At 41.3% G+C, this 18,595-nt stretch overlaps 1 protein-coding gene across 2 annotated transcripts in view; it reads left to right on the top strand.

Annotated features, from left to right (window-relative positions):
- Nucleotides 1–18,595, top strand: part of USP22 (ubiquitin specific peptidase 22) — a 93,439-nt gene that overhangs the window by 24,234 nt on the left and 50,610 nt on the right. For both annotated transcript variants that reach the window (XM_074553143.1, XM_074553141.1), the window contains exon 2: nt 10,369–10,501. In XM_074553143.1, the coding sequence (XP_074409244.1) occupies nt 10,369–10,501 (133 nt within the window). The remainder of the gene's footprint in view (nt 1–10,368; nt 10,502–18,595) is intronic.

Raw genomic sequence — 18,595 nt, 5'->3', positions numbered from 1 at the left:
TCCATTCACTTACAGGTTTGCTTCATGTTTATTAAACTGTGACTGATCAGAATCATGGTAAATTTTTTGGAGTCAAAATTACTGAGGATGACACCTCAGAAAGACACAGATAATTGCATTTGCACTATTTAAAAAGGGTAGACTTTTTCATGTGACTTTAAAAAAAAAACAAACACTTTTTTTTTACTTAGTAGCACTCCTTTTAGTAATTTACAGAAGAGACTATGCAAAATTTCAGGATGAATTTCTGTGTGCTCCAATTAAAAAATCTCAATTCAGAAATTTGTCAGTTTAGCTGCCTGAACTAAGCAATGACCTAATATATAACTAATCTATGAATGGCCTCCAGGCAGCTGTGAGAAGAATATATAGATTTTTACTTAATACTTGTGATTGGTACATTAAGAAAACAAACAAACAAAGTGTTGTTGAGTGTTTGGATATTGCTAGGAAAAAAAATCAGAGATCTCTTTAGATGTAGTCAATAAAGTGCAGTGAGGAAAGAATGCAGAACTTGCTTCTGTGATTGTCATCCTACATCCTACAGCTCTTCCTATAGCTGAAACCTTGTTAAAGCACATAATAACCAAATGGTGTCTTTATTAATCCTGCTAGCAGTGGGCACATTGGATGACATTTTTGTTGTGATTCCAAAGTTCTCTGTGTGGGAAGTGCCCCTTCCCTGAGCCCTCCTTATCCACAGCAGGTAGAATTCCCTGTGCCCTGATCCTGGGGCACTCACACTTTATCAGCACCTTCCCCAGTTCATTCCTATGGCAGAAGGGTAAAATGCACATATTCTGCAAAACAAAAATGTTCTAAATACATCACCAAGTGTTAGAACACAGTTGGCTGTGCACTCTGGGAACAAGACAGAAGCTCTTTGCTCAGAATCTATCGCCCACCTTCCTAAATACTTTGTGATTAATGTTTATTATATTATTGTGGGACTGCAGCAATTTGCAAACTCTTTAAATGGATGAAGGAGTAAATCACTGTCATGAGAATGCTTCTTTCCCAGCTGTTTTTCTGAAGATGCTTTCATTCATCTTACCAGTTTTAATAGGAAAAATCTAAGCTCCTTTTCTCTTCCAGAACATATTTTATGCTTATATTGCTTTAATAATGTTTTTTCTATGCTGACGTACCTGTCTGTAGAGTTCAGAATATCCATCTAAATCTTGCCCTCTAAAGGGTGAATTGCAATTCTGACTATCTCTGTTTTATCTCCATAACTTTAGGCTTGCAAATTTGCATAAAAGTTTTGTAGTGAATGAAAGACCTCTTACTTAGCTCTAGTAGCATGAATTATTAATTTGTTTTGTATAGAGGTGTGAGGAAACAGTAAACTTCAGCTTACTGGATATCAATCATGTTCTGTGCAAGCACATTGAGGATTTGCTTTCATTCTCTGGCAGTTCCTCACCTTGGAGTATTCCTGAACATAAATACTCAGGTGCTGATTTTAAAATCATAAATGGAACTAGACAAGCAGAATTTCTAATTTCATATATGTGTCATGTATAAGAACTCAAATAAGTTTTGACAATAGGTGTGCCCTATTCAGTGTGGCCTTGGGGTTTTTAAAATCATGGAATGACTTGGGTTGGAAGGGACCTTAAAGATCAAGCAGTCACTACCACGTGCCCTCTGTCATTCTGCTGCTGCTCATTTTCTACCCTTTCTCTTTTTTTGCCATATTTGTCCCACTGGTAAGTCACACTGTGGAGAATCTGTGTTGTAGCATCATCCCATCCATCTTTCCTACCAGCAGAATTGCTCTGACTTTGATCTGAGCTCATTAAGTGTCTGTATTTTTATGGCTATCACAGAGCAGTTAAAGAAAAGACAGCTGGAATATGTGTGCTTTTCCAAATGAGCCTGTAGGAGTTGTTAGGCCTTTGATCCTAAAGTCTGTGTTTCCTTTCCTTTCTGAAAGGATGCTATCTAGAATATTTCCATCCAAATACTGTGGCAAACTTCCCAAGAGCATTCCTGTTTTCATAGGGAGAATCCCATTTCTTAGTTTTCCACAGGGCGAACAGGAATCTCTGCAGCCTGGGCAGGGTTGAATAAGACTCTGCATAGCATCAGGCAGCTTTGGCTGTTTAGCTCATTCCTTGAGCCCACAGAAGAGATCAATATGTTACCTAATAGGACATTTAAAAACATTTCCAGGATTTGCTGCTGTGGGGGATGCTGAGGGAGAGGAATGGATTCTGCACTGATGTGAGCACACACTGCTGCGGGCTTGGCAGGGCCCCTGTTCTCGTGTGGAATTTGCTGCTGCAGTGGTGCATTGCAGGAAATAGATAAAAATCAACATACAGAATGTTTCCATGCTATGGATGTACCCAGGGAAGGAGCAGAGCATTTGAACCTTAAGCAGCTTATGTGTTTTCACAAGGCAAATAGACTTCCCACTGTTAAAAGAATCTTACTATAGAAGGACACGTGTTTTAATTTGAATCAGGTCCATTATTTAAATGGTTTAAAAACACAATAGGCTCTTAACTGCATCTTTTATAAAGTACTTGAGAAATCATTTAGGTTTGTAAATGCTGGTGGAGGGGATGAGCACCTACCAAAGGAGAAGCAAAGAAGCAATTTCAGCATAGTCATTTGAATTCCAGAGAATTGCTTTGTTCTTGTTGAAATACAACTTTTTACTACTGTGACTATGTGCAGGAAAAGCAGAATTACATTTTTAGAGCATCCTCCTATTTTTTCCTCTAGCTCATGCTGTCTTTTAAATTGCACAACTCTTTTCCTCCCAAGTTTCATTTCAGCCTTGTACCTGTTGCAGAATTTTGTGTAAAACAAAAAATGGAAAAAGTTTTAAAAAATCACAGCATTTCAATATCCATCTCCTGAAATGACACACATCATCCAGAATAAGGAGAGCTGGAGAAAAATCTGTATGTGGAATTAATGATACCTACTCAGTTCTGTGTTTTGCCCCCAGACATCATTATTAATTTCATCTGGGTTATGTAGTTGTAGATTGGCTTGCAGGGTTCTCTTGATGAGAGCCCTTGAACCAAAGTCATGTTTTTGTAACTTGGGTAGACTTTGGCTATGGCATGGTTCTCATTTAACAACATCTTCATTTCAGAGTGAATTCAGAAATAAATGTTGTATTTCTTTTGAGTATTGTCCATGCATGTAATCCCTATCAGGTAAAAGGGAAAAAAGTTTCCTCAAGTTGCTTTTCTAGCATGTTGAGTTTCCTTTTTCTCCTCCACAGTTGATTCAGTTACAGACAGAAGTAGGACTCACTGGAATCAGCAGCAAGCTGCTCACATGGTCATAATGGTAGATTTTTATTTACACTCCATCTGAGAACTGTGATGTTATTTAACAGCTTAGGCCATTTCATCTTTAATTATAAATTGTGATATTGTTGTCTTCAAACTTCAAGCAGATGGTCAGAGCCAAGTGTCCTGTTCAGTCTGGGAGAGCTGTGCAGACATCTCCTCTCTGCCTTTTTTTTTTTGGTTCTGCTGCTGTCTAAACAAACATTTAAAATAACCCAGTTTATGAAGTTACCTGTGGTATTCTGAGCACTTACCAAACTCAAAAATTCTGTAACTAGTGCACAGTTTTGCTTGTACAAATATAACCTTTATGGGTACCCCTGACCTCAGTGGGTCTGAAAATAAAATTTACAATATTGATGGCATGTACTTTTAAAGACAAAATTGACATTTCCAATCTTTCTAATTAAGACTTGGTTGCAGGAAGTGAGTGAACAATACTTAAGTTGATTTTTAAATTATTTAGAGCTGATGTGTCAGAGCAGTGCACTGACTCAGAGTAACTGAATCATCCTATCAGCATGTGGAGGAGTGATTTATATGCCATATCATGCAGAACTGTAGAATCAATTCCTTCTTTTTGTCTCTTCAACTCTAAGAACACAGCTTTGAAGTTTAAATGATTTAAATATCTGAACCATCCCAGCCCCTGCACTGGTGTTTGATGGATTTGTGACAGACTGGTGTCAGGAGCACAGCACAGGGAGTCTGGGAGTAAATACAGACTGAGGAGTGACAGAATTGTTGTGAGGCAGATTTGACCCATTTTTGTTACTCTTGAGGTACTCAGGAGCAAGAAATGCTCTTGGCTGTGCTTTACCCCTGGCTCTGTCCCCCACAGGGCAGGAGAAACTCCACTGCTGGAACGGCCATAGGGCTCCATCTTCAGCTGTGCTTGGTTTCAGGGCCTTTGTGATTATCTGTCCTTTTTTCCTTTCACAAAATAGGCCAAGGGAAGCACACTGTTCATCACTCAGTGTGAGCTGCTGGGGCTGCTTCAGATCTGGGAGAGAATTGGTTGCAAGATGAATGAATAAGAATAAAAATAAAACTCTGTGTCCAGGCTGTGATCTAAACATAGCAAGGGGAATAGAATAGGCAAAAATTCCCAGAGAGGATTGACTGTTCCTAAAATGTGAATATTAAGGCCTGGAACACTGAATATGTGAGAAAAATGCTTAAATTTTCCTTCAGTGTCTTGATCTATGGCCCAGTGAAGGCATTTGCACTTCATTTTAAAAAAATTTCAGTCTAAGGTCTCTGACTTTGCTGGTTTGGATTTGTTTTTTCTTCTTTCCCCTGGTCTGTTATTAAGGCAATGAACACTGCAAACCTGAACTCAGTCTCCTCACTTTTGTCCATGTGTCTGTAAGGGATTAAGGATTCGAGAAAGCAAAGTTTTATTGCAGGAACTGTCACAGATTCCTAAGGCTCTACACAAGCGTTGCTTTCACCTTCTTTCGAGTGCTCTGAAGCACAACCTTGTAAGGAAGAGTTTGGCAGAGCTGAGGTAACACTTGTGGAGCACAAACACTGCTCCTGGGGAACAGAGCAGGTTCTGGTGGCAAACTTGGGCAGGGAGGCAGAATTTCCCACATGTAACTCTATTCTCTGGGCAGGCATATGTAGACCTGCCCTGTGGTAGTGTGTTGTTAAGTTTCTTGTGTTATTCCCCCAATTTATGTATTGTTCTCCCCTATTATGTGTAAAATGGGTTCGTTCCCCCAGTTTTTCCCGCCACTGCTAGCCTGTCAGCTAAGTTGCTATAGCAACCGTTATTCATAGTTGCCGATATGTAATTGCTCCTCCCCTGGTTCCCCTTATAAGTGAAAGTTGTTTCCTCCCTGTCCAGTCAATCACTCCCTTTCTCCTCCCAGGTTTCGAGAACCTTCTCCTCTCTGGAGATGGTGGTTGGCTGGGGTCCCAGGACACCTCCTTTACCTTTTGATTATTGGTCTCCATGGAGTGTCAGTTCTGTGAAGTTCATCCCCTCACCTTTCCTGATTGGTTCCGCCTGTACCCACCCCCCCTCCTTTATAATCCTGTTTCACCCCCTATAGAAAAACTTTTTCCCGGTTGGTTTCGCCGTGTTTGGATCCCGCAACACCTTCAATAAACCGATGTTTAACCCCCGGGAAATGGTCAGCTCCGTTCCTCCCCTATACCAGCGGTGTGAGCCAGCCCGCAGCCAGCACAGCCCGAGGCCCTCAGACGCCGAAGGGCGCTGGCCAGGAATTGCAGAGGGGCGTCGGCCTTTCGCCCTCAGCTAGTCGGACTCTAAACTTCGGGCCACATATGCCCCCCTCTGCACTGCCCAACAAACACCTTAATCTGTGCAGACTGAGAATAAAGTTGTCTCTGAAGAAGGTTTGGGCTGGAAAATTAAGGATACCCCCCAGAAACTTCCAGTAATGATTATAACATGTTAGAAAATTAAATCCTTCCTCTTTTTTTCTGATGTATCTAAGCATTACATCTGTTTTACACAAAAGACTTTAAAAGTTGGAAAAATAAAATAGATTTGATTTGGGAAGCTTTTACTTTCCTAATGCTACAAATCTGTACCCGATCAAACATTTCAGGGATCCATAACCCGTGTTTGCTTTAAGACTGCCTTAAGAATCTGCTTCTTTGAGTTACTTGTGAACACCTACAGGGTAGCAACACCTTCCTTATGATCTTTTAACCTCCCAAGCCTCCCACTGGCTTGTTAGTGTTACCTCCACCATCTTTTCCCCTGTACCTTTGTGGTGGAGATGTTTTGCAGACTGTGAAAGGTAGGAGGTCTTTGGCTTACAAGCTTGTAGCTAAAAACCTCTCTGTTCTCCAAGTGCTTTGATATATTTAGTGTGAGCATAAGAGGCAAGACTCCTAAGTACCACAGTGGAAAACTTCTAAAAAGATGTTTTCCTCTTATCATATACAGTTAAATAAAAATTGTACTTCTAAAGCTATTTCTGAAATAGCTGCAGATGTGGAAGGAGAGTTTGTAATAGCTCAGGTCACTGGATGCCTCTTGCTTTCCCTGCACTGTTGGCATTGTGGGGATGGTTTATTTCCATTTCCATTGCCATTGGCTGGTTTGAGGAGCCAGTATTACATGAGGTTCAGACAGGTTTGTGGGTTTTTAGAACAACTGATGCTCCTGCCCTGTGTGACCTCCTTGCTTTAGGGGGAGCCTGAGCTGGCCCAGGACAGCAGAGCAGGAGCTGTTGGGCAGAACATCAGTGGATGTGTTCATTCTCTCCACTGCTATTCTGATGGTTTGATGGTAAACTAGTAATAAGCTGTTCTGACAATTTGGCAAGATTTGGAGTATCAGCATTCGAGGTTTTGTCCTAGTGATGCCTGCTGCTTTCTTTTTTAACTCATTTTATATCGTGGCTGTTCACAGCATTGAGAGCAGTTGTTGAACTCTTGCCTTGCCTTAGGGGAGATCCCAGCCAGCTCCCCTGGGTGTGTCAGGCTCTGGTGTTTGCCCCCTCCTCTGCTGGGCTGAACCTCCTCTAGAGGGTCCAAACCCATTGCTGGGGCTGGGCCTGAGGGTTAGCCCAGCCCTGGGAGCAGTACAGGAATTGAGGGAATTCTTCAATTGAGATGCTGTCAGAACTGTCAGTAACTCTCTGTATGTGCACATTTATATTGTGCAGGACCATTCTTTCCTATCATTTAAAAAGGATTATATTCTTCCAGAAGGAAAACATTCACAGCCTCCTCTGGTTTCTGTGTGTGGTTTGTTGGAATATCAGAGCAAAAACAAAGGGAACAGACAGAGGTTTAGTGTGGATTGAAGGAAGACTGGCTGGGGACATGAAGATGAGGGATTGTGGATGATGGAGAGATGAGGGTGAGGATAATACAGGAAGGAAGCAGAATAACAGTGGGAGAGAGTGTGAAGGAAAGGGAAAACTCTTGGATAAGGAAGGGATGCTCCTGTATCTTGAGGGAGGAGAAGTGACAGGTTGATTCTGTAGCTGAAATCCTGGTTGAGTTCCCCAGAGTATCCAGCCATAAGCAAGACCTAACTTGCCTTTTTAAAAAGTTGAATGCTGTTTTAAAACAAGCTGGTGACTGTATGGATCCAACTGCTTCTCATTACTCATTTGCAGTTTTCTGTTTCATCTTAAGACTGTAGCCTCAAGAGATGGGAGCAGGGTGGGAGTATTATGAAACAAAGTGATTTGATTATTTGGGGTGGGGTAGGAGAGTGGCAGCTTTGTTTTAACTTAGCAAATTGTTTAAAAGCACAGACAGATGACAAGGAGACAGCTAATCTGGTTAAGAATAGCCACTGTGGTTTTTGATATTGATTTCTTTCCTCACTCTCTCTTTTAACCTTGTTTTCTTACAACTTCTGAAAAGCCACCTTGAGCTAACCTGAACAAACTGAGGATATGGATAAAACAGCTTCCTTCCAAGAGGTCATTGAACTGCTCTTTCAACTTTCACTAAATTCCTTATACATTCTTCAATTTATTTTAATTTCCACTGCAATAAAAACTCTTTACGGTACAAATTTTCTGCCTTTTAGCCTAAAATGACCAGCTTTTACATGCTTGTTATGTCATGTGTTTACAATACATTTCATGCTAAAAGATTTATTTTTAGCTGGCTCAGTAAAAGAGCTGCTTGCTGGAGTTGTTGTCATAGCAGCAATCTTAACAGATAGGCTGATCCCATTTAGCTTCTGCGGCCGTTAGGCAACAGTTTGACAGTTCTGCAGCATTTTTCTAAAGATGGAAATTGTGCTGGTGGTGGTGAATTTTTTTTGGCCCAACTTTAAAATATTTCTTCCTGTAGGTGTGTGGAGTTCGATTCAACATTTTCCCCTAACAACTTATGATAACTTTGAATACACAACATGTGAGATTCAGAATTTAAGTCTTAATTTGTAAGAGCATGAAAATAAATTACATGGTGCAACATATTGCAAGCTGCTTTGATGATTTTTTTTTTAAAAGCCAAAAGTATTCTGAGAGAAAAATGCCAGACTAGAGAACAAGATTGTGCATCATTTATTCAGCAGTAATTTTAAGTCGTGGCAGACTGGGCAAATATTACTGAAGAATTTTGTGGGTTGTTTTTGATGAAATGCACTGCCTGGGTTAGATGATATCTTGGGATTTTAGTAATCCCAATTCTTATTTTTTTTAGTATGAAGAGAAATGGGTCCTTCTATATTGTCAAGCAAAGAAATAGTATTTTCAGATTAGGCTGTAAAATCAGACATAGCTCTAAGTGTTCTTTGTAGCTCTGAGCTGTTACAGAAGTTCATTTGCCCTCATACATAGGTCTGAATGCAGTTCTGAGATGAAAAGTGAATTTACTGCAAGGAATTCTCCTGTCTGTAACTTTCAGTCAGATGGTATTGAACCTCAATTGCTTTCAGTGTGGGTGAGCAGAAGACTTGCTCTGAAAACTCTCTTAAGTCTCTTATTAAACAGAGTCATTAAAACACATTATTGAAGTACTTTAGTTTAATGCTATGAGATGAGTTCAGATGCTGTTGGCTTAGAGTGCTTCAAATGTGATTAGGAGTCAAAAAGTCAATTTAACCTTCCAGTGACTTTTTTTAGTCCTTAAGATTCACTTGTTGAAATATATTGCTATCATAGACTGTCATATCAGGGGTGTTAATTTATTAATTTCCAATGAATCAGGGCAACTTTCCTCCTGCCCATTCTGGGCAGTTTTGGGGAAACTTTCATTGCTTTCAGCTCCTGGTCCAAAGCCAGTCTCAGAATGGCAGAGACAACTTCTGTAACTCTGGCTGGTGTGGGTTTGATACTGTGCCACTGTTCTTTGGACTAATGTAGAAAAATCTAATGAGGGAATCTGGCAGAATCTCTCAGCAGAGCAATGAAATATCAAATACCCACACACATTTTAATGTCCAGGTTTTATTACAGCTCTTGAGAGCATCAAGGAGGTTGGTGCTGTGAAAAAGCAGAATTCTTGCTGTGGTCCCACCACCCCAACTGCTGCCTCTGCACCCCTCAACCCCTCTGCTGGGCAGCTCCTTTCCCTGGGCTCTGGTGATCATCTGAATCATGAGACCTGCTCCCTGATAGGATTTGCAAATCTCTTGGACAAATGGAGGAGTTTCCTGTGTTCTGTCCAGCTGCTGGTTTAGCACATGAGCACAGAACAGTTTCCTATGCTGGTTTTGCACATGAGGACAGAACAGTTTCCCTGTTATGCTGGTTTTGCACATGAGCACAGAACAATTTCTTATGCTGGTTTTGCACATGAGCACAGAACAATTTCCTATGCTGGTTTTGCACACGAGGACAGAACAATTTCCTATGCTGGTTTAGCACGTGAGGCCAGAACAGTTCCCCTGTTATGCTGGTTTTGCACACAAGGCCAGAACAGTTTCCCTGTTATGCTGGTTTAGCACATGAGGCCAGAACAGTTTCCTATGCTGGTTTTGCACAAGGGGACAGAACAGTTTCCCTGTTATGCTGGTTTTGCACAAGGGGACAGAACAGTTTCCTATGCTGGTTTAGCACATGAGCACAGAACAATTTCCTATGCTGGTTTTGCACACAAGGACAGAACAGTTTCCTATGCTGGTTTTGCACAAGAGGACAGAACAGTTTCCTATGCTGGTTTAGCACATGAGCACAGAACAATTTCCTATGCTGGTTTTGCACATGAGCACAGAACAGTTTCCTATGCTGGTTTTGCACATGAGGACAGAACAATTTCCTATGCTGGTTTTGCACATGAGGACCGAACAGTTCCCCTGTTATGCTGGTTTTGCACACAAGGACAGAACAGTTCCCCTGTTATGCTGGTTTAGCACACAAGGACAGAACAGTTTCCTATGCTGGTTTTGCACATGAGCACAGAACAGTTTCCCTGTTATGCTGGTTTTGCACATGAGCACAGAACAGTTTCCTATGCTGGTTTTGCACATGAGCACAGAACAGTTCCCCTCCTGTTGTGCAGCAATCCCACAGTGAAAGGGAAGGGCAGCCACGAGAGCTGTGCCTGGGCTGGGGGATGTTTCTGGCTCTCACAACCTGTGTCTGTTTTGCTGTTTCAGGCAAAGTCGTGCATTTGTCATATGTGTGGTGCCCACCTGAACAGACTCCACTCTTGCCTCTACTGTGTCTTCTTTGGCTGTTTCACAAAGAAACATATTCACGAGCACGCGAAGACAAAGCGACACAATTTAGGTGAGTTCTCCTCCCAGTGGTGCTCATCATCCTCTCTGTTATCCCTCTCCATTCCAGGCCTGCAGAGTGAGATTTTCTTGTAGCTACCTCGTTAGGCAGAGAGATAATTTTATATTTGGGGTTTGGGTTAGTTTAGTGGTATTATTCTAAACTTGGTGCTTAAACTTCCATTGCATCACTGTTAAGTTTATCTTTGCAGTTAAAAATTTCCTTAGTAGCTTGGTATTTATGAATTAATGTCATATTTAAAAATGTGAGGAGGCAGAGTTTGGGGTTTTTTTTCCTAAGTGTTAAAAATGGTGGGTTTGATGCCTGGAACTAGAACATTTATTTCAGTAAATTTTTTTTTCAGGAGGTCATGTTCACTTCTTTTATTGCTGAGGAAAACACCCATCATTTCTATCACAAAGAAGGCTAATCAAGTAGCAGAATAATCAGAATTATTTAAATTGCTGAAGTTTGGAGGCGGGGGGAGTTTCTTCATTTTTCTGTGTTGGCTTCTTGTTTCTGTTGGGGTCAGTAACCTAAGTAGTAACAAAACAGTCTAATTCATATGGATTACCTTTGCCTCAACAGTCTCATAAAATGCTGATTTCAAGGCCAAGAAGTTCTGTTCTGTCAGCTTTGGTGCTATTTCATGTTCAAAGCCAAAAGCCTTTGGTTTTGTTTCAAATTACCTATTGCTTATAGTTCAGAACATTATTGAGTTATAATGCAAAATCCTGATCCATATTAAAATTCTGTTTTCAAATGGATGAATATAATTTTTCTCCAAATTAAAATACATTCTTGGTGGGGTTATGTAAGAAACAGGGAAAAAAAAGGCATTATTTCATGGCATAAATTTCCTCTTGACCAGCGTGGCCACCATTCCTAATTTAATTTATCCTAAAGTGCTTATGGAACAAACTGTCTTTATTTTCCATGAAGACAGAGAAGCTCCAGAAGGCCAACAGAGCTGTGTACTCCTGTGCTTAAGAAATGGGTGTGTAAGTTTACTATTTATGGAAAAGATTATTTAAACCAGCAGATCGTTATAATTTCTTCCTCCATATGTGTCAAGAAAGAAAAAGATGAGGCTCAGTAGTGGTAGAGTTGAAGTTTGTAAATGTCTTGAAAAACAGAATACTGGAAAATAGTACTGAAAATTCCATCATGGTGTGGCTGAGAGCTCTGGGACTGCTCAGCTCCCAGGAGAGGCTCAGGGGAACCTCATGAATGGGTACAGATACCTGAAAGAGGGGTTCAAAAAGTGTCCTGGGCTCCTTCCAGCGGTGTCCAGGAGGCAAAGAGGACAAAGTAAAATACAGGAAGCTGTGTCTGATTATCCCAAACTGGAACAAGCTGCCCTGAGAGGTTGTGGAGGGTCTATCCCCAGATTTATTCAGAATTTCTCAGGACAAGGGCCTGGGCAGCCTGGATGTGCTGGGTGGCCCTGCTGGAGCAGGGGCTGCTCAAGGAGACCTCAGAGGTCCCTGCCAACCTCAGCCATTCTCTGAAAACTGAAAATACCAACCCAACCCTGTGTGACATCTTCGAATTGCTTTTTGCAGAGCGTGATCTCAAAGAGCTCTTAGAGTCAATTCATTAGCTGAATTTTTTTTGGAATCTCTACCAGTGTGGAAGTGTAAATTATTTGAGGTAAACGTGAAGAATTTCTGGTAAAAGGGGTGTGTGGGTGTATATATATATATATATATATATAAAACAACCTTTTATGCTAATACAAGTTTATGGCCACATTTAAGGTTTAAAAAATACTGTGCTAAATTGAGACTGCCAGCAGTATTTACCTGTTTATCTGTGGACACTTTGTAAACACTGTAATATTTTTACCACTAAACTCACCATATTTATGGACAACCTTTTAAAAAAGCTTTGTAATTGCACACATTCTCAGCTGCTGTTTATGTATTTGGGAAGCTTAAATTCTGGTTATTTTTTTTGCAAGACAGAATTTGCTGTTGTCTGCTGTAGTGAATTAGCTTGTGTTTCCTTAAAGGAAAACCAAAACTGGATGGTGGAGGAGGGAGATTCTTAAAAATGCTCTTGCTTAGGGACTGTTGTGATTGTTGTCCTGGTATTTGACAATTAAGGCTGTGTCAGAAAAGGTATGTCCCAAAAGGAATAGCCTTTAGATAAAAAAGGGCAAGAGTTAATTAAGCCAAAGCACAAAATACTTTGCTGAATAATCCCAAAAAGAATTCTTCTGCAGCTAAATATAAATTACTTGGTGCACAAATACACATAATGTGAAGATTGTGCAAGTGACTGCTTGATTTCTAGTTTTGGAGATTCCTTTCTCTCCATTTTTTAATGTATATTTTGGTGTTTAATTTCCAGCTGCATGTAAAATCAGCTTTGAAAATATTTTTGTAGTTTTACTAGTGCTTTTGGTTGCTTTTCCTGCTGCAGTTTTAGTTGGGAAAATAACATCTGATAGGCAAAAACAAGTTAAGTGCTTTGAAATTTCAAAACGAAGAGGAATTATTTTAAAGCACTTGGTGACTTTTTGCTGAGCCAACATCAATCTCCATGGAGACAGGCAGGAGCTGCACACTTTGTGAGAAATTCCATGGATTTCAGCTGTAACAGCTGGCTGAGCGTGGCAGGGATGTGTTTGCAGCTCCGCTGTCTTCCAGGAGGCTCCAGCTCAGATTCCAGAGGGGTTTTAAATCCATCCCTTGCTGTCTCTGCCTGCCTGAGCCATCTGAATTAGGCTCTGACTGCACAGTGATTCCTGTGCTCTTGGATCTGCCTCCCTGTTCAATGTATGTTAATAATGCTGGGCTTCTGTCTGATTTTTGGCTGTTTGGAGGGCCTGGAAAGGCCCGGAGTGGCCTTGGGGCAGCCCGCGTATCGAAGGACGAGAAGAGGCTTCAGTTCTTCTTTCGGTCTTTATGTTTATTAATTGTTTATCTAAAAGATTTTCTTTCAGCCTGACAGAGATCTGCTCAGCAGTCAGCCATGAGCACACTGTCTGCCCTCCAGGGCAGCCACGTATCTTTATACCCATTGTTATGTGTACAATATTTATCATTTTTCCCCAATACCATTTATTCTTATAACTGGGTGCACTCTCAGTAATAACCAATCCAAAGGTGCCACTGTGGCCAAAGAAGATGGAGGAGAAGAGGAAGAAGAAGAAGGACAGGACACACCCCAATTCCTCCATCTTACTCCTCTGAACCCCCCTGTACATAAATCCTAAACCCTGTGTCTCACCCTCTAATTAACCAATCCCTTCACCATTCACCCTGGTGAAGCCCTCATCCTTGTCGTCTCCTGTGTAGGACCAAAGTCCAGCCACCAGACACTTCTGGAACATTCCAGGACTCCCGAGCCCCCCAAGGTGGTCTCGGTGGCTCGGCACCTCAGGACTGAGATCCTGAGATCCGACATGTGTTTATTAATTGCTTATCTAAAAGATTTTCTTTTGGCTTGACAGAGCTCTGCTCAGCAGTCAGCCATGAGCACACTCCCTCCCCTCCGGGCGGTCACCTATCTTTATACCCAAAGTTGCGTGTACAATATTTATCATTTTTCCCCAATACCATTCACCCTTATTGCCCGGTGCACTTTTAGTAACAACCAATCTCAAAGTGCCACTATTACTACAGAAAATAGAAGAAAAGAAGAAAAAAAAAGAAAGACGAGACACGCCCCAATTCCTCCATCTTACTTCTCTAAACTTCTCTGTACAAAAATCTTAAACTCTGTGTTTCCCTTTCTAATTAGCTAATCTCTTCACCATTCACTCCAGTGAAATCTTCTTATCTTCATACAAGTGTCGTCTCCTGTGGGATCTCAGCACCTCAGGCCTGAGGTGCCACCGAGACCACCCTTGGGGGGCTCGGGAGTCCTGGAATGTTCCAGAAGTGTCTGGTGGCTGGACTTTGACCCTACACAGGAGACGACACCTGTATGAGGACAGGAGGGTTTCACCGGGGTGAATGGTGAAGGGATTGGTTAATTAGAGGGTGAGACACAGGGTTTAGGATTTATGTACAGGGGGGTTTAGAGAAGTAAGATGGAGGAATTGGGGCGTGTCCTGTCCTCCTTCTTCTTCTTCTTCTCCTCCATCTTCTTTGATGATGGTGGCACTTTGGGATTGGTCATTATTGAAAGTGCACTGGGCAATAAAAATAAAAAGGATTGGGGAAAAATGATAAATATTGTACACGTAACCATGGGTATAAAGATAGGTGGCTTTACGGAGGGCAGGGAGTGTGCTCATGGCTGGCTGCTGAGCAGAGCTCTGTCGGGCTGAAAGAAAATCTTTTAGATAAACAATTAATAAACACCGAGACCGAAAGAAGAACTGAAGCCTCTTCTGGTCCTTCGATACGCGGGCTGCCCCAAGGCCACCCCGGGCCTTTCCAGGCCCTTCAAACAGCCCAAAACCGGACAGTCTCCTGTGTAAGATCAAAGTCCAGCCACCAGACACTTCTAACAACATTCCAAAACTCTCGAACTCCCCAAGAGTAGTCTCAGTGACTCGGCACCTCAGTCCTGAGGTGCTGAGATCTCACAGGCTTCATTTCATGTATTGTGTGAGGTGTGGGTGTGGGTGCTGGGTAGGTGAGGTGAGATCCAGCCAAGGAGCTGCTTTTTCCATCCCTGCATTGCTCAGTCCCTCCCAGTCAGCCTCCAGGACCGGCTGATGCTCCCACTGGGCTCTGTCTTTGTCAGGAGTTGGGAAATGCTGAGAGCAAAGTCCTTACTGAGCTCCTCTGGGATTTTTTCCTGCTTTTGATCCTGTCAGATGTTCCTTTTTCCCTACCTGAACAATTTTTATCTTCTCTTATTTAAACTCTTGTATGATTCTTAATATCATACTTCACTTTGCCAGTTCTAATGTGTCCATTTCTGGTGCCAGCCCTTTGGATTAAGACAGTTTACTGTTGTTAATGACTTTCATTCTTAGTTAATACTTCCATGACTTCTATTTTGTGCTTCTTAATCTGCTGTTCAACACAGAGCTGATATTGTTACTTGAGATTTAAATTCAGGAACTCCTAAACTTCTTTTCTGATTGGTGTTACTTGTCTGCCTCTTTAGTGGGTGGAGTTTCACTCTTGGTGCTATTGCCTATTGGCTAGGTAACCTGAAATCCTTCTGCATTTATTTTGATTATCCTAAACGAATGTGTGCCATCAACATACTCTGTCATCCTCCTAAATAATCCTTCCAACTCAGGTTCAGCACCTGGGGAATCTGCTGGTGGATTCTATCCTTGTAAAAATTGATGGTCTCTTCCTTATCTTTCCTGCAGCTGCTCAGTGAAGGAAAGTGCACAATAACTTAGTCCCAGAGTAGCAGAAGCAGGAAGATGTCTGTGAACACAGCTCTAAAAGACAAGATGGCACTATGAAGTTCATCTCAAAACTGCAGCAGTGATTAATTTATCAGTTTCCTGACTGGGACTGAAAATTCCTGGGCAGACACCAAATGAAGTTTCAGTATTCTTTGAGTGAATATTTTCTGTTATTTTTTTAACACACACACACTCATAGCTGCAGAAAAACCCACTGCTATAGGGTTTACAATCCAGGTATTTCTGAATGGGGTCAAGGAGCTGGAATTAATATTCCACTCATAACAACTTAACATAAAATGCTTTGACACACTGTGGTTCCTGTAAATTAACAGTTAAAAGCACATTTTCAGTCTAGATTCCATAGGGACTCCAGGACATTTTTTCTTCATCTTATCTTTCCTGGCTTGGATTCATGTGGAGTTGTAGGATGATGTTCTAAACCATCACAGAGTGTACAGCACAGGGGCTGCCCATTTGGCTCCTGGTGTTAAGTGGTTTGCAGGATCATATTGGGTGCTTGCCATGTTTGGATTGCAGGCAAAATGAATTTAAACATTAAAATTCTAGATCCATATGGGGCCAATAGGCATCTTGAAGACTTCAGATCCACAAAAACACTTCTCACCTGTTGACTCCTGTTTTAAAAAAAGAAAAAGCAGCACTAATGGAATAGTTGTACCTTGAGTATTAGGAGAAGATACTGAATGTGAGAGGGAAGGATAATGCTTGACTATGACTGTAGTTTTTAATGTGGATTAAAAGATTTTGGCAACAGCAGGAAGCTTGGGGTTTGTGTTTGTTTGTTTTTTTTTCCCTTACAGTAAATATCTGGAGTTCTCAATGGCTGGATGATAATTTAGCAGGAGTAGTCCCTTTTCTACTTCTTTTCCTCCCTTCTTACCAGCTCAGGAATTCTGAGCTGTGGTGCAGGTTCCAGGTGCCAGGAGATCAGGAGGAAGGCAATCAGGTGCCTGCTTTGTGCTGATAGATCAGAGACAAGATCCAGTGGAGAACTGGCTGAAGTTTAACAAATCACTTCTTGGGAACCTGAGCCAATTACCTGGAATGGGTTTAATGATTAACACTCAAGGTGAGAAATCAGGGAGCATGAATTAGCTTTGGATATTGGCTTGAAATGGTCTGAAAGAATTGCAAATTTAGCCTCCTTTGTTACAGAAGTTGAAGGAAATGCAGGTTTCTTGCATAGAACACAGACAGTGTTGATTTGAGGTTGATAATATGCCGAGACTGAGTCACAGAAATTCACAATGGAATTAATTTCAGTACAGGTAAAAACTGACCTGAATTCTGAGCTGCTACTGGAGGTTTTTTCCTACTTGAGTGCACCCAGAGATCCAAGGGAGACGATACCACAACATGATTCACAAATATCTCCTATCTGATGAATGATATCAAATATTACTGTGAAGTATCCCATTCCCAGCTGAGCAAAGTCAGTTCTTTTCACCTGGATCTTTCAAAAACTGAACATCCAAGGTTTTTACCTGGATAAGATACCCACACTCTGGATGTGGCACACTTCCCTGCTTTTGCTGTATTCCCATCATCTCTGGTCTCCAACATTTTCACAAGGACATCAGTGGATATAGCTGGAAAATAAAGCCCTTGGGCTTAACTAAAACCCTTTACTTGGCTCCAGCTGCAGTTTGAAGACTTTTTGCTGCCAGATTTAAACTTTCACCCCAGAGCTGTTGTTTTTTAAAACTTAGTGTTCCTTGCACCATAGATAAAGTTGTTGTCATTGCTGTGTGATCTTCTGTGCTGCCTCCTTGTTTCTCCAGTCTGATAGTTTTATTTTTTAATGAAAAATAAAATGTATTTGCATTCCTCTCTTGGGGTGCAGCTGCTTATAATTTTGTATGTAAAGGAGTTTGAGGAGATCAGACTTTAAAGGAAGGGAAGCTTGTTGTCAGGACAGGAGGTATAAAAGCAGAGAAAAATGTTACATTCCAAGAGGTCTTTTCATTCTTAAATTGCTCTGCCTGTGATCACCAAGTAGGTATTTTGAATTCCTAAACCAGGAATCTAGATTGATCAAATTTAATAAAATGACATTGTGATTCTTCTAAATTGCTTTTGGTTCTTCCTTGTGGAAGAAGATAGATTTCTACTTGCTGTATATTTAATTTTCCAAGGGTAATAAATTCTGCATGGGTATTAAGCTAAAACTGAACTTCACTGATTTCATCCCTCTGTACCTTCCTGAGAGAAGGGTTGGAGTAGTTTTAGGAAAAGCAGATCCTGGAAGTTGGGAGCAGCAGCCATTCCACAGGAGCTCCCTAAAGGAGATGTTCATTGTGAGGAATGTGGGGCAGACTTTGGGTTAATCCCAAACACCTGGGCATTATTCCTAGGTTGGCAGTTCCCAAACTTTTTAGGAATTTGAGGCCTTTTTGTTAGTTTTGTGATCTAAAATATCAACACAAATACCAGTGCTGCAGTTTGCATTCTCATGCTTCACTGTCGTGTTTTGTAAGGAATTTTCAGTTTGGGATAGAGCTTCATGGCACTTCTGTTTAAAACAAAAAGGATTTAGCCTAACAATGAGGTGGAATTAGTTTCAGTCCCCCCAGTCCTTTGAGGGAGAAAGTTTTGTGTGGACTTTGTCCTTTGGGTGTGGTAACTTCAGTCAGTGCTGAGGAATTGCTTGCTTGGGTAGAGTTTCTGCCTGTAAAACAGTTCCTTCAGTGGTTCCTCTGTTCTTCTTCACCTCAAAACAACCAGCATAAAAAAGCTTAAGTGTATTTCAAGGG

This window comes from Zonotrichia albicollis, chromosome 16, assembly GCF_047830755.1.
Source record: "Zonotrichia albicollis isolate bZonAlb1 chromosome 16, bZonAlb1.hap1, whole genome shotgun sequence".
Taxonomy (NCBI): domain Eukaryota; kingdom Metazoa; phylum Chordata; class Aves; order Passeriformes; family Passerellidae; genus Zonotrichia; species Zonotrichia albicollis.
This window is presented reverse-complemented; position numbering and strand designations above follow the sequence as displayed.